The 24,098-nt window shown below is 37.2% G+C and overlaps 1 protein-coding gene across 2 annotated transcripts in view; it reads right to left on the bottom strand.

Moving 5' to 3' along the window:
- The window catches only part of KPNA1 (karyopherin subunit alpha 1), a 90,654-nt gene that overhangs the window by 48,535 nt on the left and 18,021 nt on the right, over positions 1–24,098 (bottom strand). For both annotated transcript variants that reach the window (XM_009238466.4, NM_001132546.1), the window contains 1 exon segment: positions 23,580–23,713. In XM_009238466.4, coding sequence (XP_009236741.1) covers positions 23,580–23,708 — 129 coding nt within the window. In that variant the 5' untranslated portion in view covers positions 23,709–23,713.

Raw genomic sequence — 24,098 nt, 5'->3', positions numbered from 1 at the left:
AGTTCAAGACCAGCCTGGCCAACATGGCGAAACACTGTTTCCACTAAAAATATGAAAATTAGCCAGGTGTGGTGGCAGGCGCCTGTAATCCCAGCAACTCAGGAGGCTGAGGCACCAGAATCACCTGGACCTGGGAGACAAGAGGTTGCAGTGAGCCAAGAATGCACCGCTACACTTCAGTCTGGGTAACAGCGAGACTGTCTCAAAAAAATAAAAATAAAAAAAGAATACTATGAACAATTCTATTGCCACAAATTTGATCACCTAGATAAAATGAACCACTTCCCTGAAAGCCACAAACTACCAAAACTCACACAAGAAACAATCTGAATAGGCCTGTATTAAAGAAACTGAACCAATCAACCTTCCAAAACAGAAAACACCAGGACCAGATGGGTTCGCTGGTGAATTTTATAAAACATTTAGGAAAGAAATTATACCCATTCTGTATCATCTCCTACACAAGATAGAAACAGAAGGAATACTTCCTAACTCATTCGGTAGAGGCGAACATCAGAGTATTCCAAAACTTGACAGAGGCCTTATAAGAAAACTACAGACTAACATTTTTTATGAACACAGGTGCAAAATCCTCAACAAAACATTAGCAAAACCCAACAATGTATAAAACGAATCAAATACCATGAGCAAGTGGGATTTATCCCAGGTGTAAATTACTGGTCCAACACTTGAAAATCATTAATAAAATCCATCACAGCAACAGACTAAGGAAGAAAAATCACACAACCATATCAATAGATGCAGAAGAACCATATGAAAAAAAATCCAACACCCATTCATGATTTTAAAAATTCTCATTCCTCAACTTGACAAGGAATATCCAGAAAAAACCTACAGTTAACATCATACTTAAATGGTATGAAATCAGAAGCTTCTCTGCTAAGATCAGGAGCAAGTCAAGGAGATTTCCTCTCACCACTCCTTTTCAACACTGTATTGCAAGTCCTAATGAATGCAGTTAAGAAAAGAAAAGGGAAAAAGGCATGCTGATGGGAACACAAGAAATAAAACCATCTTTTTTTCTCTGATGACATAGTCATCCACATGGAGAATTCAAAAGAATCAATGAAAAAATCTCTGGAACTAATAAGCAATTATAGCAAGGTTGCATGATAGAAGGTTAATATACAAAATTCAACGGCTTTCCTATACACCAGCAATGAATAAGGGGAATTTGAAATTAAAAAGTGTCATTTACATTACACTCCCAAAAAAACAGAATACTTGGGTATGAATCCAACAAAACATATACAAGATTTCTACGAGGAAAACTACAAAACTCTGATGAAACAAATCAAAGACCTAAATAACTGGAGAGGTATTATTCCTATCTATATAGGAAGACTCAACATTGGCAAGATGTCAGTGCTTCCCAACTAGACCTATAGATTCAATGCAATTACAATCCCAGAAAGTTATTTTCTATCACCAAGATGATTCTAAAATGTATATGGAAAGGAAAAAGATCCAAAACAGCCAACAAAATATTGAAGGAAAACGACAAAGTTAAAGGAATGACTCTACCCAACTTCAAGGTTTATTGTAAGCAAGACAGCGTGGTATTGGCAAAAGACTAGACAAACAGATCAATGAAACAGAATAGAGAGCCCAGAAATAGACCTCATAAATCTAGTACAATGATCTTCGACAAAGAAACGGATAAAATACAATGGTGCAAAGGTAGTCTTTTCAATAAACAGTGCTGGAGTTCAATGAAACACTAACAAAATTCAACAGCACATTAAACAGATCATTCAATATGAACATGTAGGATTTACCTCAGGGATACAAGGATGGTTCAACATACACAAATCTATGAATGTGAATCACATTAACAGAATGAAGGACAAAAACCTATGATCGTCTCAATAGATGCAGAAAAAGCATGAGACAAATTTCAACATCCTTTCATAAAAACTCTCAACAAATTAGGTATAGAAAGAATTTACCTCCACACAATAAAGGCCATATATGACAAACCAACAGTTAGCATCATACTAAACAGTGAAAAGTTGAAAGCTTTTCCTCTAAGATCAGAAACAAAACAGGGATACCCACTCTTGCCATCTTCACTCAACACGGTGTTGGAAGTCCTAGCCAGGGCAATTAGGTAAGAGAAAGAAATAAAAGGCATCTAAATTAAAAAGGAAGAGATGAAATTGTCCCTGACTGCTGAAGACATGATCTTACATGGAAAGAACTCTGAAGACTCTGCCAATAAACTGTTAGAAATAATACATGGATTCAGGAAAGTTGTAGGATATAAAATCAATAAACAAAAATGTGTAGCTTTTCCATACACTAACAACAAACTATCTGAAAAAGAAATTAAGAAAACAATCCCATTTACAATGGCTACAAAAATAAAATAAAATACTTAGGAATAAATTTAGCCAAAGAGGTCAAAGACCTGTACATTAAAAACTACATAAAACACAGATGAAACAAATTGAAATAAATGAATGGAAAGATATTCTTATGTTCATGAATTAGAAGAACAGTATTAAAATGTTCATACTAACCAAAGCTATCTACAGATTCAATGTAACCTCTATCAAAATTCCAATGACATTTCTCACAGAAATTTTTTAAAATCCTAAAATTCATATGGACCCACAAAAGACCCCAAATAGCCAAAGCAATCTTGAGCAAAAATGAACAGAGGAGGAGGCTTCACACTGACTGATTTCAAAATACAATTGACCCTTAAATGACACAGGCGTTAGGAAAGCCAATCCCCTATGCAGTCAAAAACCTACATATAACGTTTAACTCCCCCACAGCCTAACTACAAATAGGCTACCATTGACTGGAAGCCTTATCAATGACTTAAACACTAAATTAACACATTTTGCATGATATATGTATTATATGCTGTATTTTTTACAATAAAGTAAGCTACAGAAAAGAAAATGTTATTTAGAAAATCATAAGGAAGAGAAAATATAGTTACAATTCATAAAGTGGAAGTGGATCATCATAAGGGCCTTCATCTTCTCATCTTCAAGTTGAGTAAGCTGAGGAGGAGGGAAGAGGAAGGGTTGGTCTTGCTGTCTCAGAAGTGGCAAAGGCAGGGGAAAATCTGCATATAAGTGGACCCAAGCAGTTCAAGACCTTATTCAAGGGTCAACTGTATGCTACACACTATAGTAATCAAAACAGCAAGGTCTTGGCATGAAAACAAACACACAGAGCAATGGAACAGAATAAACAGCCCAGAAATAAATACACGCATTTATGATTAATTGATTTTTCTACAAAGGTGCCAAGAACACACAATAGGGGAAGAACAGTCTCTTCAATAAATGGGGCTCAAAAAATTAGATATCCACGTGCACAAGAAAGAAACTGAACCTTTATCCCACACCATAAACAAAAATTAATTCAATATGCATTAAAGACTGAAATGTAAGACCTGAAACTGTAAAACATAGAGAAAAAGCTTCTTGACACTGGTCTAGGCAATGATTTTTCGGATGGGACCCCAAAAGCACAGGCAACAAAAGCAGGGCGACAAATGGGGTTACAACAAACTTTTTAAAAAGCACAGCAGAGGAATCCAAAGAATGAAGAGATAATTTACGCAATAGAAGAAAATATTTGCAAACCGTACATCAGATAAGGGATATCCAAAATATACAAGGAACTCAAAAATAATAGTACGAAAACAACCTGATTTTAAAATAGGGAAAGAACTTAGTCATTTCTCAAAAGAAGACATAAAATGGCCAATAGGTATATGAAAAAAAATGCTCACCATCACTCATTACCAGGGAAATACAAATTGAAGCCACAATGAGGTATTACCTCATATCTGTTAGAATGACAATCATCAAAAAGAAGAAAGATGACACACTGGTGAGGATGCTGAGGAAAGGAAACCCTTGCACATCGCTGGTGGGAATGTAATTTATTATAGCCAGTATGAAAAATAGTATGGAGGCTCCACAAAAAAAAAAAAAAAAAACTAAAAAAAGAATTACCATATGATCCAGCAATCCCACTACTGGGCATATATCCAAAGTAAAGGAAGTCAGTATGTCAAAGAGATATCTGCACTTCCAGGTTCACTGTAACATTATTCACAATAGCCAAGATATGGAATCAACCTAAGTGTCCATCTCAGATGAATGGAGCAAAAAAGTGTGGTATATATACACAACAGACCAATGTTCTTAAAAATGAAAGAAATCCTATCATTTGCAACAACATGGATGAACCTGGAGGATATTATGTTAAGGAAATAAGACAGACACAGAAAGACCACATAAGCATCTCACTTTTATGTGGAATCTAAAAAAGTCAAACTCATAGAACTAGAGAGTATAATGGTTGTTAATAAGTGTGGAGGGTTGGGGACAGGAAAGGCTGGAGAGATGTTGGTGAAGGGATACAAAATTTCAGTTAGAAAGAGTAAGTTCAAGAGATCTATTGTACAACATGGTGACTATAGTTCATAACAGTATATTGTACATTTGAAAACTGTTAAGACAACAGATTAGCCAGGCATGATGGCTCACACCTGAAATCCCAGTAATTTGGAAGGCTGAGGACGGAGGATCATTTGAGACCAGGAGTTCAAGACTCACCTGGGCAACATAGCAAGACCCCACCTCTACAAAAAAGCAAAAAATTAGCTGGGCAGGGTGGCACTGGCCTGTAGTCGCAGCTACTCAAAAGGCTAAGGTGGGAGCTCCAGGCTACAGTGAGCCACGATCACAGCACTGCACTCCAGCCTGGGCGACAGAGTAAGACCTTGTCTCAAAAAAACAAATCCTGCTGAGACTGTAGATTTTAAGTGTGCTTAACACAAAATGATAGGTATATGAGATGATCTGTATATTAATTTGCTTGATTTGGCCATTCCACAATATATACATATTTCAAAACATCATGTTGTACACCATAAATATATAAAATGTTATTTGCCATTTGAAATATCTGTATCAAAAAAAAAGAAAAAAAAAAAAAAGTCCAGGCTGGGTGCGATGGCTCACGCCTGAAATCCCAGCACTTTGGGTGGTCAAGGCAGGGGGATCATGATGTCAGGAGATTGAGACCATCCTGGCCAACATGGTGAAACCCTGTCTCTAATAAAAATACTAAAATTAGCTGGGCATGGTGGCACGTGCCTGTAATCCCAGCTACTTGGGAGGTTGAGGCAGGAGAATTACTTGAACCAGGGAGTCGGAGGTTGCAGTAAGCCAAGATGGCACCACTGCACTCCAGCCTGGCGACAGAGCGAGACTCTTGTCTCAAAAAAAAAAAAAGGAAAAAGAAAAAGAAAAAAAGGTCCAAAGAGGGGAAATCGTGCTGGAACAACTGGGCAAACACAGGCAAAAAAACAAATCTAAACCACAGGTCTTACACCCTTCATTCACAAAAATTAACCTAAAACGAAACACAGACCTAAATGTAATAAAAAACTAGGCCAGACTCATTGGCTCACACCTGTAATCCCAGCACTTTGGGAGGCTGAGGTGGGTGGATCACCTGAGGTCAGAAGTTCAAGACCAGCCTGGCCAACATGGGGAAACCCCATCTCTATTAATACAAACATTTAATCCCAGCACTTGGGGAGGCTGAGGTGGGTGGATCACCTGAGGTCAGGAGTTCAAGACCAGCCTGACCAACATGGTGAAACCCCATCTCTATTAATACAAAAATTTAATCCCAGCACTTGGGGAGACTGAGGCGGGCAGATCACAAGGTCAGGAGTTCAAGATCACCAGCCTGGCCAACATGGGGAAACCCTATCTCTACTAAAAATACAAAAATTAGCTGGACATGTTGGCGCATGTCTGTAATTCCAGCTACTCAGGAGGCTGAGGCAGGAGAATTGCTTGAACCGGGACCCGGGAGGTGGAGGTTGCAGTGAGCCAAGATCATGTCGCTGCACTCCAGCCTCAGCTACAGAGCAAGGCTTCGTCTCAAAAAAAACACAAAAAACAAAAAACAAAAAACAAAAACAAAAATTAGCCAGGCGTGATGGAAGGCACTTGTAATCCCAGCTACTCTGGAGCTGAGGCAGGAGGATCACTTGAATCCAGGAGGCGGAGATTGCAATGAGCCAAGACTGTGCCATTGCTCTCCAGCCTGGGCAACAAGAGCAAAACCTCGTCTCAAAAAAAAAAAAAAAAAAGAACTAAAAAACTCCTAAAATGTAATACAGGGGAAACACTAGAGTTCCTAGCATTGGTAATGATATTTTAGACACAACACCAAAAGCATGATCCATGAAATAATTGATAAGCACAACTTCGTTAAAATTAAAACATTCTGCTCCGTGAAAGACACTACCAAGAGAATGAAAAGACAAGCCACAGACTGGGAAGAAATATCTGCAAAATATCTAACGAAAGACTGGTATCCAAAATATATAAAAAACTTAACAAGAAAACAAACAACCCACTTAAAAATGGGCCAAAGACCTTTATAGACACTTCACTAAAGAAGATATACAGATGGCAAACAAGCATATAAAGAGGTAATCCATATTATATGTTATCAGGGAAATGCAAACTAAATGAGATAGCACTACCCACCTATCAGAATGGCCAAAATCCAAAACCACTGCTAACACTGCTAAATGCTGGCAAGGCTGTGGAACAGGAACTCATATTCATTGCCGGTAGAAAAGGCAAAATGGTACAGCCACTTTGGAAGACTGTTTAGCAGTCTGTTAACAAATTGAACATACTCGGACAGGCACGGTGGCTCATGACTGTAATCCCAGCACTTTGGGAGGCCGAGGCAGGTGGATCACCTGAGGTCAGGAGTTCGAGACCAGCCTGAGCAACATGGTGAAACCCTGTCTCTACTAAAAATACAAAAATTAGCCAGGAGTGGTGGTAGGCGCCTGTAATTCCAGCTACTCGGGAGGCTGAGGCAGGAGAATCACTTGAACCCAGGAGGCAGAGGTTGCAGTGACCGAAATCATGCCACTGCACTCCAGCCTAGGCGACAGAACAAGACTCCGTCTCAACAACAAAAAAAATTAACTCTTCCATAAGATCAGCAACAACACTCCTTTGTATTCATCAAAAAAAAAAAAAAAAAAAAAAAACTGAAAGCTTCTATCTATACAAAATCCTGCCCACAAATGTATATAGGAGTTTTATCCATAACTGTCAAAACTCAGAAGCAATCCAGCTGTCTTTCAGCAGATAAATGGATAAACTATGGTGCATCCAGAAAATGGAATATTATTCAGCATTAAAAAGAAATGAGCTATGAAGCCATGGAAAGACATGGAAGAACATTAAATACATATTATTAAGTGAAAGAGGCCAATCTGAAAAGGCATACACATTGTATGATTCCAACTAGATGACATTCTGGAAAAGGCAAAACTATGGAGACAGTAAAAAGATCAGTAGTTGTTGTAGGAGGTTGGGGAAAAGAGGGACAAATAGGTGGAGCACAGAATTTTAGCGCAGGGAATCTACTCTGTGTGATATCAAACCCACAGAATGTACAACACCAGGAATGAATCTTAATATAAACTATAGACTTTGGGTGACAATGATGTGTCAACGTAGGTTCATTAATTACAGCAAATGTACCACTCCATGGGGGATGCTGACAATGCCGGAGGCTATGCATGTGTGGGGGCAGAGAGTATATAAGAAATCTCTGAACTATTTGTTCAGTTTTGAGGGGAACCAAAAAGTACTAAAAAAAAAAAAAAATTAAATAAGGTCTTTATAAAAATAGTGAAATAAACTTTTCTCAGACACATACAAACTGAATGAATTCATCACCAACAGACCAGTCCTGTAAGAAAATGTTAAAGGATGTTCCTTAGATAGAAGGAAACTAACACCAGATGAAATACAGATCTACAAAAAGGAATAAAGACCATCAGAAACAGTAATAATGTGGTACAATTTTTTTTAAACTTTTCTCATTAAAAAAAAAGTATTTAAAAAAACCATTGAGGCCAGGCACAGTGCCTCACACCTGCAATCCTAGTGCTTTGGGAGGCTGAAGCAGGAGGATCACTTGAGGCCAGGAGTTCGAGACCAGCCTGGACAATACAGTGAGACTCTGTGTCTACAAAAAATAATAAAAAATTAGCTAGGCATGGTGGTGTGTGCCTGTAGTCCTAGCTACTTGGGAGGATGAGGTGGAAGGATCACTTGACCCTGGGAGCTCAAAGCTGCAGTGAACCATGATGGCACCACTGCACTCCAGCCTAGGCAATAGAGGGAGACCCTGCCTCAAAAAAGATAACAAGTGTTCCAAGAATGTGGAGAAACTGAAGCCTTCAAACATTGCTAATAAAAATATAAAATGGTACAGCTTTTGTAGAAAACAGGTTGGCAGTTCCACAAAATATTAAATGTAGATTTACCACATAAGCCAGCAATTCCACTCTCAGTATACTATACTAAGCGCTGTACTTAGCATACTGTATACGTACATACATAGAAATAAAAAATACATCCACACAAAAACTTGTATGTGTTCACAGAAGCATTACTCACAATAGTAAAAAAGTTAATCCAAATGTCCAACAACTGAATCAATAAACAAAAAGTGGTATATCTGCACAATGGAATATTTAGTGAGAAAAGGGAATGAAGTACCAATACATGTTACAACATGGATCAATCTTTAACACACTCTACTAAGTTAAAGAAACCAATCACAAAAGACCACATATACTGTATGATTCCACTTATATGAAATGTCCACAATAGGCAAATCTATAGAGACAGAAAGTAGATAAGGGTGGAGGGGTGCTAAGCAGGGAGCAGAGGGAACGGAGAGTGACTGCCAATGGGCATAAGGGGTTTTTTAGCGGGTGACTAAAATGTTCTAAAATTGGTTGTGGTGAAGTACTGGAACTCTATGAGTATACTAAAAACCACTGAATTACACACTTCAAGTGGGTGAATTGTACAGTATATGAATTATATCTCAATGAAACTGTTTTAAAGCCAATGCTAGCTAACAGAAAGCTGGAGTGACTGTATTGTAATGTCAGACAAGTTGGTTCAAGATAAATAATATATCAGAAAGTAGGTAATTTCATAATGATCAAGGAGTCAATTCATCAAGAAGATGTAAGAACCCTAAACATTTATACATCTATTCAACTAGGAACAGAAGAGAACTTCCTTAACGTCATGTGACATTTTGGGCTCAATGAAATTTTTTTTTAAGGTTTTAAAGAAACTCTTCTAAAAAAGTTTTTCTTTAGTATACTGTATAAGTACATACATAGAAATAAAAACTTCTTAAAAAGAGAGAGAACTTCCCTAATCTCATAAAATACACACATGCATCACTTAACAAGAGTCTGAGAAATACATCAGACGACTTCATCATTGTGTGAACATCAGATTGTAGTTACACAAACCTAGATGGAATAGCTACTACACTCCTAGGCAATATGAAATGCCCTATTGCTCCTAGGCTACAAACTTGTACAGCATGTTACTGTACTGAACACTGGAGGCGATTTTAACCCAAAGGTAAAAATTTGCATATCGAAACATAGAAAAGGTACAGTAAAAATATGGTAATTATAATCTTATAGGACCACATCATATATGTGGTCCATAGCTGATGCAAACATAGTCATATAGTACATGAGTATATATGAAAAACCTGTCATTAACATCACAGGTAATGAAAGAACCACTACTTTTCATCTAAGGTCAGGAATAAAGCAGATAGGTCTGTTTTTATTATTTTCATTCAACACTGCACCGTTAAGTTCTAGTCAGTACAATCAAACAAGTTAAAGAAATAAAAGTCATCCAGATAAGAATGGAAAATAAGGAAACTTTCATCTGTAGATGACATGATTGCCTATGTAAAAAACCCAATGGACTCTATAACAAAGGGACTAGAACTAACAAGTGAGTTCAGCAAGCTTTAGGAGATCAATGTACAAAATTAAATTGCATTTCTACATATGAACAATGAACAACTGAAATCTAAAAAATAACAATTACAATAGCATCAATAAAAATGAAATACTTAGGGAAAAATCTGACAAAAGATAAAAATCTGTAAGACCTATACACCAAAAACTACAAATTGCTGAGAGAATGTAAAGATGACCTAACCCTCGCAGCAGGTCTCAGTAGCTGGTAGAGACTGGGAGGACGGGATGGGATGGGACGGGACAGGACAGCAATAGCCAGGCAGCCTAGCTTCACCAAGGCTCTCGCGCCTCCCCACCACCAAAATATCCAACAGGAAGGAAGGTCAGCTCAACTGAAGGGACAGTGAAGGAAGAGCCCAGGCGGAGACCCGGCACAGTTCTCAGCTAACTCTGCTCCTACAAAAGCGGACAGGAAACCAAAAAGGCAGCAGGAAAGGATACATCTTCAGACAAAACAAAAGTGAAAAGGAAAGCAAAGAGAAAATACACCGAAGTGGCTAACCAAGAAACTAAAGATTTACCTACAGAAAACAGAGAAACTAAACTGAGAAAGCCAGAGGAAAAAAACAGCCAAGTGTGATTAATATCATATACCTTGTCTTATGAGTCAGTCCTGTCTCCCTTCTTGTACTACCCACAGGAATTTTCTGTTTTTGGTTTTTTTTGTTTTTTAAATTGGAGTTTCACTCTTGTTGCCGAGGCTGGAGTACAACGGTATGGTCTAGGCTCACTACAACCTCCACCTCCCAGGTTCAAGCAATCCTTCTGCTTCAGCCTCCCAAGTAGCTGGGATTACAGGCGCCCACCACCACACCTGGCTAATTTTTCTATTTTTAGTAGAAACAGGGCTTCAACATATTGGCCAGGCTGGTCTTGAACTCCTGACCTCAGCTAATCCACCCACCTCAGCCTCCCACAGTGCTGGGATTACAGGTGTGAGTCACCGTGCCCAGCCCAGAGGAATATTTTCATAAACTATTTTGTAAATATAAGTTTTCTAGTAGCTCTAGAAACATTTTTAGAAGGAGGGAATCCTAACTCATCCCATTTTTTAAGTGTAAATGCTTTTTTTAAGAGGTGAAATCATTTGCTGGTTGTTTATTTTTTGGTACAACCAGAAAATAGTGTGGGATACTGAATTATGGGAGGCTCTGACATTCCATAGATGAGGGGTTAGTTTTTATATCCTACAATACAAAGCATACAAAATGGCAATATGGAATCACAGTCCTGCATTTAATGTCTTGAATATTTTAAATTACTTCTATTCCTATGTTGTTTTTTAGCAGAATTGTTTCCTAAAGAAAACCACTCCTTGATCATGGCTCTCCCTATCAGAATTGTGCATACTCTGTAAAATCTTCAGTCATGGTAGTGCTGTTTTCCTAATAACTTTGTTAATGTATTGCAAAAGATTGAAAATTTGAATATGTAGTATATATGCTATTAAACTGTGAATTGGTGGGATGTATGTAGTAACTTAACATTTTAAGATACTGGTACTTGACAGCCTCTTAAAAATTTGCCTCCAGATTTTAAGCTGGAAACTCACTGGAATAACTGTTTAAAAAAGAATTACAATACACAGCTTTTTAGATTTTTAGTGCATAAGCTAAGAATTGTGTACAAATTGAAATGTCTGTATACTGATCCTCAACACAACCAATAAAATCTCAATTATAAAAAATAAACGTGGCCGGGCACAGTGGCTCATGGCTAATTCCAGCACTTTGGGAGGCCAAGGCAGGCAGATCACCTAAGACCAGCCTGGCCAATATAGTGAAACCTCATCTCTACTAAAAATACAAAAATTAGCTGTCATGGTGGTGGGCACCTATAATCCCAGCTGCTTGGTAGGCTGAGGCAGGAGAATTGTTTGAACAAGGGAGGCAGAAGTTACAGTGAGCTGAGATCGCATCACTGCACTCCAGCCTGGGTGACAGAGTGAGACTCCGTCTCAAAAAAAATAATAAAAAATAAAAGGAAAGGAAAGGAAAGGAAGAAAGAAAGATGACATAAATAAATGAAGATACTGTGCTCATGGGTCAGAGGACTCAAGATTGTTAACAGTATCAATTCTCCAAACTGATTTATAGATTCAACGTAATCCCAATCAAATTCCCAGCAGGCTTTCATGTACAAACTGAATAGCTGATTCTAAAGTTCATATAAATGTGAAGGACCTACAATAACCAAAACAACGTTTTACTTTTTTTAAGGGATGAGATCTCGCTTTGACGCCCAGGCCGGAGTGCAGGGGCACAATCATACCTCATTGCTGCCTCGAATTTCTGGGCTCAAGCAATCCTCCCACCTCGGCCTCTTGAGTATCTGGGACTATAGGTGCATGCTAATTAGTTTTGTTGTTGTTGCTGTTGTTGTTGTTTTGTTCTTTTTGTAGAGATGGTGTCTCGCCATCTTACCCAGGCTGGTCTCAAACTCCTGTGCTTAAGCAATCTTCCCGCCTCGACCTCCCAAAGTGCTGAGATTACAGGCATGAGTCACTGTACCCAGATAATTTTGAAAAAGAAAAAGTTGGAGCTCTAACACTACCTGATTTGAAACTAATCTTAAGGCTACAGTTACCAGCCAGCGTGGTATTTAAGCTAGATAAATAGACCAATAGAACAAAGTAGAGGTCCAGAAATAGACCTATACAGATATGGTCAACAGTGTTTCCAAGGAAATTCAATGGGGGAAATAATCTTTACAATAAATGGCACCTGAACAACTGTATAGCCATATGCAAAAAAAAAAAAAAAAAACCCTTAACATGTACCTCACATCAGATATAAATGCTTGTTCTTTAAATTATACTTTTGTAAATGAAAAGGCAAGCCACTGACTGGGAGAAAATATGTGTAAAACATGTATCTAGCAAAAGACATACCTAGAAGACAATCAACTCAGTTAAAAATTTTAACTGGAAAGGAATTTTTTTTTAACAGACTTCACTAAAGTAGATACACAGCAAATAAGCCCATGAAAAGATGCTCACTGGTGATCTATTGTATAGCATAGTGACTACAGTTAATAATAATGTATTACATAAGTCAAAATTGCTGAAAGAGTGAATATTAAATGTTCGCACCACAAAGAAGTATATAAGATGATAAATATACACAATTATTATTTGCCAATTAAAAATAAACTTTTTTAAAAAAGAAAAGATGCTTACAACTTTATTAGGTGAATGAAAACTGAAACCATCATGGAGTACTTCTACATACCCCTCAGAATAGCTAAAATAGAAAAGACTGACCATACCAAATGTTAATAATGATGTGTAGCAACTCAAACTCTTATACACTGCTCATGGGAAGGTAAAATAGTACAACCCATTTTGGCAAACAGTTGACAGCTCCTAAGTATACATCAGCTATACAACCCAGCCATATCACTTCTAGATACTTACCTGAGGGAATAGAAAAGTTATATCCACACAAAAAGCTGTCCATGAGTGTTCCTAACAATTTTATGTGTAATCACCAAAAACTGGAAATAATCCAAATTTCCATCAACAAGTGAATGGATAAACCAGTTGTCGTTTATCCACACAAAAGAATACTACTACTCAATCATAAAAGGAATGAACAATTCACACATAAAACAATAAGTGAATGCCAAAATGATTAAACTGTGTGAAACTAGAAAGAAAAAGAATACACGTTGCATAATTCCATTTATGGTAACTAATCAGTGGTAACAGAAAATAGATCAGAGGAAACGGGTAGAGAAAAATGTACTAAAAAAGTGTACTAGGAAACCTCTGGGTGAGATGAATATGTTCACAACTTAATTATGGTGATGGTTTTCACAGACTGTCAACCAGACTGTCATAAACCTATTTTTGAAAGTATCTATGTTAAATTCTGTGCATTCTATTTTTTTTTTTTTTTTTGAGACAGACTCTCGCTCTGTCGCCCAGGCTGGAATGTAGTGGCGCAATCTCAGCTCACTGCAAGCTCCGCCTCCCGGGTTCACGCCATTCTCCTGCCTCAGCCTCCCAAGTAGCTGGGACTACAGGCACCACCACCTCGCCTGGCTAATTTTTTATATTTTTAGTAGAGTCGGGGTTTCACCGTGTTAGCCAGGATGGTCTCGATCTCCTGACCTCGTGATCCGCCCGCCTCAGCCTCCCAAAGTGCTGGGATTACAATTCTGTGCATTCTTAATGATATTAAAGCACACACTATTTCATCCCTTTGGAGGATGCTAAGAAACCAACTCACTATTCTGAAAACAAATACAGGAAGAGAATCAAGCATTTCTCTGTCCTATGTGAACTGTAGCTAAGGGAAAGGTCTTCTTTTGAGTGATCTTCCAGCTAATAAAAGCAGAAGGATCATCACTGTAACCTCTATAAAAGTAATGGATCTAGGCAGGGACCATCAAAGACTGCTAAAACTTGAGGTAAAAAGCTCTTGGGGCTCTTTATAATGACAGATCAGGCTGACAAAACCAGAATGTAAGGATTAGTCAAGTAACCGAATTAAAAAATAGGCAAAACAACCAGACATTTCTCCAAAGACATACAAATGCCAATAAGCATATGAAAAGATGCTCAACATCACTTATCATTAGACAAATGGAAATCAAAACTACCATAAAATAAAACGTGTACCCACTATGAAAAATAGTAGGGAGGCTCTTGAAAATATTAAAAATGAAATTATCATTATGATCTAGACATCCCACTTATGTGTATATGTCCAAAAGAATTCAAAACAGAATATCAAAAGAGACATTTGCACACTCATGCTCATTGCAGCATTATTCACATGGGCCAGGAGGTGGAAGCAGCCCAAATGTCCATCAACAGATGAATAAGGAAAATGTGGTAATACATACATTGGAATATTATTCAGCCTTAAAGAAAAAGGGATCCTGTCACAAGCTACAACACAGATGAACCTTGAAGTCATTATGCTGAGTGAAATAAGTCAGTTACAAGAGGACAAATATTGTACGAGTCTACTTATACGAGATATCTAGAGAAATCAAAATCATGGAAACAGAAAGTAGAATGCCAGTTATCAGAAGCTGGGAAAAGAGAAATGAGGAATACTTGTTTAATGTGGCACAGAATTTCAATTCTGCAAGATGAAAAAGTTCTAGATATATGTTATACAACAATGTGAATATTGTTAACACTACTGAACTGTACACTTAAAAATGGGTAAGAGGAAAAATTTTGTTTTCACCAATTATTAATAAAATTTTTTTAAAACAGTTAAGAGACAGCACCAAATACAATGTATAACTTAGTTTCTGACTCTAAGAAACAAACATAAGATTTTGTGACAATGTAGAAAATCTGAATGTTGACTAGATGCTTAATATTAAAAAACTAACTTTTTAAAGTATGATAACACTATTCTGAATGACCTTCCCAGCTAATAAAAGCAGAAGAAATGATCACTGTAACTCCTATAAAAGTAATGGATCTAGGAAGGGACCATCAAAGACTGCTAAAATTTGAGGTGAAAAGCTGATGGCGCTCTTTGATGATTTTTTTTTTCTGATATTTTATTTTATTTTTATTTTTTATTTTTTATTTTATTATTATTATACTTTTGGTTTTATGGTACATGTGCGCAATGTGCAGGTAAGTTACATATGTATACATGTGCCATGCTGGTGCGCTGCACCCACTAACTCGTCATCTAGCATTAGGTGTATCTCCCAATGCTATCCCTCCCCCCTCCCCCCACCCCACAACAGTCCCCGAAGTGTGATGTTCCCCTTCCTGTGTCCATGTGTTCTTAAAAATCTTTATCCGGGACTGGGCACAGTGGCTCACTCCTGTAATGCCAGCACTTTGGGAAGCCAAGGCGGGAGGACTGCTTGAGGCCAGGAGTTTGAGACCAGCCTGGGCAACATAGTGAGACCCCATCTCTACAAGAAAATTTTTTAATCAGCCAGGTGTAGTGGTGCGTGCCTGCAGCCCCAGCTACTAGGGAGGCTGAGGTGAATCACTTTGAGCCTGGGAGGTTGAGGCTATAGTGAGTTGTAATCACACCACTACACTCCAGCCTGCATGAGCAACAGAATGAGACCCTGTCTCCAAAAAAGAAAATAAGAATCTTTAATCTGTAGAGATACATATTGAAGTATTTACAGATAAAATAATTTGATAGCTGGGATTTGCTCAAGTAATCCAGGACATTATTTTACTTCTGTCTCAGTGCAACATCTGGTGGTGAAGAATTCTTTGGTTGACAGTTTCCTTAAACGCTTCTCCACTGTCTTCTGGCTTGTATTGTTTACAATGAGAACTCTGATGTCATCCTTCTCTCTGTTCCTCTGCATGTAACATGTCTTTACTCTGGGTGTGTTTTTAAGAGTTTCCTTTTAAGTTTGGGTTTGAGCAGTTTGGCTATGATGTGCCATGGTGTAGTTTTCTTCATCTTTCTTGTGATGGGGATTCACCTAGTTCCTTCAATCAGTGGATTTACAGTTCTTCATTATAAAAGGTTTTCGGCCATCACTTCTTTAACTATTCTTTCTCTTCCACACTCTCTTTTCCTTTAGGGACTCCAATTGTCTGTATTTAGTTTTCTTGAAGTTGTCCCATAACTCACTTGTGGGTTTTTTTGCCCTCTTGTGTGTGTGTGTGTGTGTGTCGGTGCGGGGCGGGGGTGGGTTCTTTTACCTCTTTTTCATTCTTGATAGTTTCTATTCCTATGCCAAGAAGTTCACTAATCTTTTCTTCTGCAATTTTTAATTTGCAATTAATCCCATTTGTGAATTTCTCATCTTGGACATCACAGTTTTTATCTCCAGGAGTTCAAATTGAGTCTTTTTATACCTTTTTACTTTATTAGGTTTTTTGTTTTTTTTTTTTTAAGAGGGTCTCACACTGTCACTCAGGCTGGAGCACAGTGGCACAGTCATAGCTCAATGAAGCCTCAAACTCCTGGGCTCAAGCCATCCTCCCACCTCACTCAACCTTGGGACTTAGGACTATAGCGTGCGCCACTATGCCCGGCTAAGTTTTTTATTTATTTATCTTTTGGTAGACTCGTTATGTTGCTCCTGGGCTCAAGCGATCCTCCCACCTCAGCCTCCCAAAGCACTGGGATTATAGGTGTGAACCACCATGGCAAGCAGAGTCTTTTTTTATCTTCCATGTCTCTAACTTTTTGAACATATGGAATATGGTATGGTTATAATAACCATTTTTATTTTATTACCTGATAACTCTAACATCTTTATCAGTTGAGTCAGTTTCAACTGATCATTCTCCCCTTACAGTTGTGTTTTCCTGCCTTTTTGTATATGTCACAATCTTTGGATGCCAGACAATGTCAATTTTACCTTGTGTACTGGATATTTTTGTATTCCTATAAACATTCTTGAGCTCCATTTCGGTATACAGCTAAGTTATAATGGAAACTGTTTGATCCTTCTGGACCTTGCTTTCATTTGTCAGGTTAAGTCTGGAGCAGTACTAAGTATACAGCTCATTAATCTCCACTACTGAGGCAAGGCTCTCCTGAATACTCTACCTAATCCCTCATGAATTACGAGTTTCTCCAGTCCAGCTAGTGGGATAGGCACTGTTTCCAGCCCTGTGTAAGTACCAGGCACTGTTCCATCTAATCCTTTAAAATGATATTTTCTCTAACCTTGGGTAGTTTCCTCAAACACATGTGCTAATCAGCATTCTGCTGAATATTTGAGGAAAGCCTTTGAAGATTTGCAGGCTTCACTCAATATACAGGTCTCTCCTCTTTTATATTCCATCCTATGAACTCTATTTGCCTGGTCTTCACAGACTCTCAGCTCTGCCTCAACGCAGCGAGGCTGTGGGCTCTGCCTTAGCGCCTCTTTCTATTTTACAACTAGAAAGCTGAGATAATCACAGGATTTATCTCATTTGTTTTCCATCTTTAGAGATCACTATCTTCCACTGCCTAATGCCTAGTGCCTTGAACTGCTGTTTTCATGTATTTTATCTGTTTATTCCTGATTCCTTCAGGTAGGAAGGTAAATCCTGGTCCTCATACTCCATTTTGGCCAGAAGCAGAAGTCTTTATAACCTTTTCTGATACTCAAAATACCCTATTTTTACCCAATGGCAGCTAGGAGCTAGTTCAAGTTAGCTCTGAGTCTTTTCAACAAAACTCCAGTGGTCTCAGATAACTTCTTTGCTTTATAAAATATTCCCTATCTTTAACCAAGAACCAGTTATTTTTGCAAGGAACCTGGTTCCTTTGAGAAAAAATTCTAAATACCTCAGAATGCCAGTGCTCACTACAAAAAGGTAATTTGCTATTTCTACGCCTTCTCAGGACAGAGCTGGTGTTTTGCTTTGTTAAAGAAAATATATCATAAATTCCCAGTGATATTACCAATTCAAACTTACTTAACTTCTTTAATTTTCTTATTTACTTATTTTCTTAAACTAAAAGTATCAGGTTTCTAATATTAAGATAAATATGAATTTCCTTTATTCATATACAAATGTATATATAGTTTCATAACTACCAATTTTATATGATTATCAAATCAAGTGAAGATACATTTATACTTCTCTTTTGTCCTTAAGATATAAACTAGCAGAGGAAATTAGTCAAATTACCATAGTTTAAAGGTATACTAAAATAATTCTTCTCTGTGTGGCTTAGCCACAAGCATGACAAACCAGATCACTTGTTTCCTTCTTTTTAATTTGAGGATTTCTTCTCTCATTTTAATTTTGTTTTACAGTTATTTAAAACATTGACATGATTCCAAAATCATACCCAGTCACTAACATTACATCTATTGGTATTGCAGTTTATATGCACAGGCAGTTTGGTACAGCAGGATGCTGTTAGTGATCTTTAAGTACTATAGGTCATGAAAAACACAACTGCTCATTCAATATTTGACTTAGAACAGCAAAGCTATGTCAACAGTATTCAAAACTGCTAGAAAAAAATTAGCAACAGAAAATATTTTAAATACAACCACTTTCAAGATATGTTAAATGTTATTAATGCAGTGATAAAAACTGTAGCGGCTGTTGGTTAAACAGGTGAAATCAAAGGGAAACTGATGAACATGCAACTAATACTACTAGCCAAAAGAAGCACAAACACTGGTTTGATAAAAGTGAAAGAATGAGATTGATTAACATATTAAATTTGTCAAAGACAATTTATAATGCAGTAAAAGGTTGGAAAACATGCAAGTTATGCAACTACTCAAGCAAAAACGTCTCAGCATGATGGACAACTGTGAAAATCTTTAAAATGACATTAAATGAAATAATCCCAAAAAGGTAAGAGAGGTCATACAGAATAAGAGATGGACCACGGTATCCAAATAGCTATAATCAATATCATTTAATCGTTAGTAGTTACAAGAGGTGGGCTAAGCATGCAAAGCAATGCTTTGACCATCACATTTTAACCATGCTTTCTTTCCAATCCTGCTCTGCAAAACAAACACAAGATCTGTGTCACAGCGTGCCAGTACAACTTTTATCAGGTGAACCTAATGCTGCACGATCCTGTAGAAAGAACACTAATTCAGATGTGAAAAGATCTTGGTTCTACTTATCTGCTATGTAATCTTGGCCAAATCATTCAAACTCAAAATTTTGGTATAAAATAGAAACATGGTTTGTATCTGCACTGTTCTACAGAAATATAATGAAAGCCACAAATGAAATTTTAAAAATTTCTAGTAGCCATTTAAAAAAGGAAAAGATAAAATTAATTTTAATATTTTATTTAACCCATGTCTAGAATATTTCAGTATAAAAATTGAGAAACTTCATTATTTTTTCATATGGAATCTTCAACATCCAATGTAAATTTTACACTTATATGTCTCAATTTGAATTAGCCACATATTAAATGCTCAATAGCTAACTGTAGCTAGTGACTATCTCATATTGGACAGCATAGCTCAACCATTTTCAAACGTTTCATGGGGGAACAGAAGCAGCAGGAGACTCAACTCAGAGCCTCAAAGCTCCACAGAACATAATTTTAACATTGCTGGTCTAGATTATTGCAAAGGATCTTTCCAGTGAAAAAGGCTATTATTCTTTATGGCAATGGTCATTTACACTGAACTGCTGTAACCACTTAGCTGAGCTTCAGATAAAGGACCAGTAATGCTATGAATTTATTTTCTATCCATTTCAGTGTTTTTATATACATATGCTTTATCTTGTCCATAATCAGATACTAACAGACATTCACAATTATTGTGTAACTATAACATACCAGAAAATAATAACCTACCTCAGAGTTTGGTTGAGATGATGAGAGAGGTTAATTCATTAAGTGCTTAAAATAGTACCTGACATAACAAACACTCAACAGCTAACTGTTATCATCAATACTTCATCATTAATCCACTACACTATTCTAGAACTGTCCAGCTCTATTCACAACAGGATTAAAACATATTATAGTTTTTCTTCCCAAGGTCAATAAAATTTTCATGCCAGTTGTAAACTAATCAACATAATAATCTACCTTATACAATGAGACATACAGATTAAAAATAGTAGAATCAGGCCTTCCCATCCTTTTAGTCTCAGAAATAGTACCCCACAATGATAAAAGGGACAAGAAAAAAAAAACAGTATGTGTAGCTCCCAGCCATATCTACGACAATGGAAAACCAGATTGAGAAACGACATACGAGTTAGAGTGGAGGAAGATCAAACCTAGGAGCCTATGCAGGGATATACTGTTGAGAAGCAAGCCCACAAACCACACAGAGCCTCAGAAAGCCTCAGGAATTTTTCTTAATTGAGGTATAACGGAAAGCTGTGGTGAGGTAGCAGACTGAAACAAAGGCACGGTTTGAAAAAGAGAAAATTAAGAAAACCAGCCTAGTAAATCCAACATTTGACTTACAGGATATGAGGAAGGAAGGAGCTTCTCAATGAATTCACACAGGAAAATTCCCAAGAACATAGTCTTATACTGAAAGTGCCTTCCTTTACCCTATCACCACACTGGCTAAATTTTATATTTTTAGTAGAGACGGGATTTCACCATCTTGGCCAGGCTGGTCTCGAACTCCTGATCTCAGGTGATCTGCCCACCCCAGCCTCCCAAAGTGCTGGGATTACATGCGTGAGCCACCCCGCCCGGCCTCATTATAGTTTTAACTTTTATTTATTTGATAATTAGTGATGTTGACCCTTTTTTCATGGCCACTTGTATGTCTTCTTTTGAGAAGTATCTTTTCATGTCCTGTGCCCACGTTTTAATGGAGTTGTTTTTTTGTTTGAGTTCCTTGTAGATTCTGAACATTAGAACATTGTCAGATAGTGTTAACAAATATTTTCTCCCATTCTGTACATTGCCTGTTAAATACATTATTGCTCTTGCTATGCAGAAGCTTTTTAGTTTAAGTCCCATTTATCTATTTTTGGTTTTGTTTCCTTTTGAGGACTTAATCATAAATTCTTTGTTTAGACCAATGTCCAGAAGAGTTTTTCCCAGGTTTTCTTCTAGGATTTTTATAGTTTCAGGTTATACATTTAATTATTGAATCCATTTTAATTTTTGTATATGGTAGGGGTACAGTTTCATTCTTCTGCATACAGCTCTCCAATTTTCCCAGCACTATTCATTGAATAGGGTATCCTTTCCCCAGTATATACTTTTGCCAACTTTGTCAAAGATCAGTTGGTTGACAGTATGGGGCTTTACCTCTGGACTCTCTATTCCATTCCATTGACTTATATGTCTACTTTTATACCAGTACTGTGCTGTTTTCAATTACTATAGCCTTGTAGTATAATTTGACATCAGGTAATGTGATACACCTCCAGCTTTATATTTTGCTTAAGATGGCTTTGGCAATTGGGGCTCTTTTTTGGTTCCATATGAATCCTAGGATTGTTTTTCCTTATTCTGTGAAGAATGACACTGGTAACTGGACAGAAATTGCACTGAATCTGTAGATTGCTTTCAGTAGTATATAAATTTTATAATGAAGTTTAATTACATGAAATTAGTAGTCACCAAGAAGAAATAGAATAAAATGAACATTGTGTTAATCAAAGAGTGCTACTGCTACACCTTCAAATAGCGTTATGCTAAATACGATCCCTAGACTGGTGGTTATATTCAGACCTATACCTGGGTTCACATGTATCATACATGTATTCCATTTAAATATATGAATATAAATATATAATCATGCTGTTAAGATTTCTGAGAATAAAAGGAAAGGAAATTCCTGTAATCCCAGCACTTTGGGAGGCTGAGGCAGGCGGATCACGAGGACAAGAGATCGAGACCATTCTGGCCAAGATGGTGAAACCCTGTCTCTACTAAAAATACAAAAATTAGCTGGGTGTGGTGGCACATGCCTGTAGTCCCAGCTACTCAGGAGGCTGAGACAGAAGAATCGCTTGAACCTGGGAGGTGGAGGTTGCAGCAAGCCAAGATCACACCACCATACTCCAGCCTGGCCACAGAGCGAGACTCTGTCTCAAACAAACCAAAAAAAAAAAAAGAAAACGAAATTCACCCAAAAAATAGAACTAATTTAAAAGCTCTGTGAAAGAAAGGATCCATTTTCAGTTCAAAAAATAAATAAATAAATAAGAGAAAATTAAGTGGATACATTCAAAGATGATAAAGCAGAAGCTCAAGAACTCATAACTTAAATTTGCTGCACTCAATATAAAGTCTATTACAATATTACAAAGTACCTTTGCCAATAATAAAGTGCTTGAGTCATACATCTACAACTCTAACAAATAAAATACTGAGGTTGTAATGTACTGTTGGACTTCACCTAACTGGATTATCTAATGCAGAGTTTCATAAAATGTGTTTTGAGAATATTTCACTATAACTGCAAAATATTTATAATAGAATATCTTATTTCTCAAGCATGAGGGTTCTAATTCATCTGCCTTTATGGAATTTCTATAGTGAGGGTCAAATGGTCCTTCAGGCTCCAAAGTCTCTCCTTAGCAAAAAAAAAAAAAAAAAAAAAAAAGGCACTTAAGCCTTATGTCTTTTCATTTCTTTGCGAAGGTAACAGACCATTTGTCACCGGCATTTTCAAAGGCAGGCTTAAAAAAAAAAGAAAAAAATCAATGTTCTAAATGTCTTTATGAATAATACAGAATTAATCTGGAATAAAAAGACATATTCTGTGAATGAAATTTTACTTTAAAATGTTAGATAACAAAGAAATGTAAAGACAAACATGAAGCAAGTATAGCAAACTGTCGACAATTACTGAATCCAAAGGACTGGTTTATGAGGTTTATTCTTTCTTTTTGTATATATTTTTACATTTCCCATTTTAAGTTTACAATGAACAGCAACACTTTATTGGTCACTTGTGAATTCATTAACAAACATACATCAAAAAAATCTTAAAGAAGAAAGTTGCACCCTTAGAAAAGTAAAATACACTAAAAATAAATAGGCAAAAATATTGAACAGTGTAGTTATGCTGAGAAAATGAGAACCTGAGAGATTTCCCCATTCTTGTATACCACTTTTCAGTACCTCCTCATCCCCACTCCAAAAAAGTGTTGATTTTACAGGAGAGAAGGGGAACACACACACACACACACACACACACTTTGCTAAAATAAAGGAAGGTAGTTTCAGGCTTAAAATGGAACATTAAATTATTTAAAAGAAATGAATAAAGGTAAAGGATTTACCTGCTCTTCTCTTTTCTGCTTTCGTAACTGCAGTCCTTCTTCCTCCCTCCTCCTGCGCATCTCATCGGGATTCAGAGATTTGTTCTTGTAACTCTTCAGGCGAAAGTTCTCTTTTCCTGGGGTGGTCATGATTTCTACAATAAAAGTGGGGAGAGAACAAATGAGTTTACTGTGAAGAGCTCTGTTATTTTAAGAGCTCAGTCTTTTAAACATATACACGCCCAGACATATCCCAAAGGGACATCAGAAATGGCTACTTCCCCTCCCCCACTCCTGCCTTTTTTGAGACAAGGTCTTGCTCTGTCCACCCAGACTGGAGTACAGTGGTGCAATCATAGCTCACTGTAGCCTCAAACTCCTGGGTTCAAGCAATCCTCCCACTTCAGTTTCCTGAGTAGCTGGGACCACAGGTGCATGCCACCACGCCCAGCTAATTTTTTTATTTTTTGTAGAGACAGGGTCTGATCATGTTGCCCAGGCTGGTCTTGAACTTCTAGCTTCAAGTGATCCCCCCACCTT

Source organism: Pongo abelii, chromosome 2 (genome assembly GCF_028885655.2).
Source record: "Pongo abelii isolate AG06213 chromosome 2, NHGRI_mPonAbe1-v2.0_pri, whole genome shotgun sequence".
In the NCBI taxonomy this organism is placed as follows: domain Eukaryota; kingdom Metazoa; phylum Chordata; class Mammalia; order Primates; family Hominidae; genus Pongo; species Pongo abelii.
This window is presented reverse-complemented; position numbering and strand designations above follow the sequence as displayed.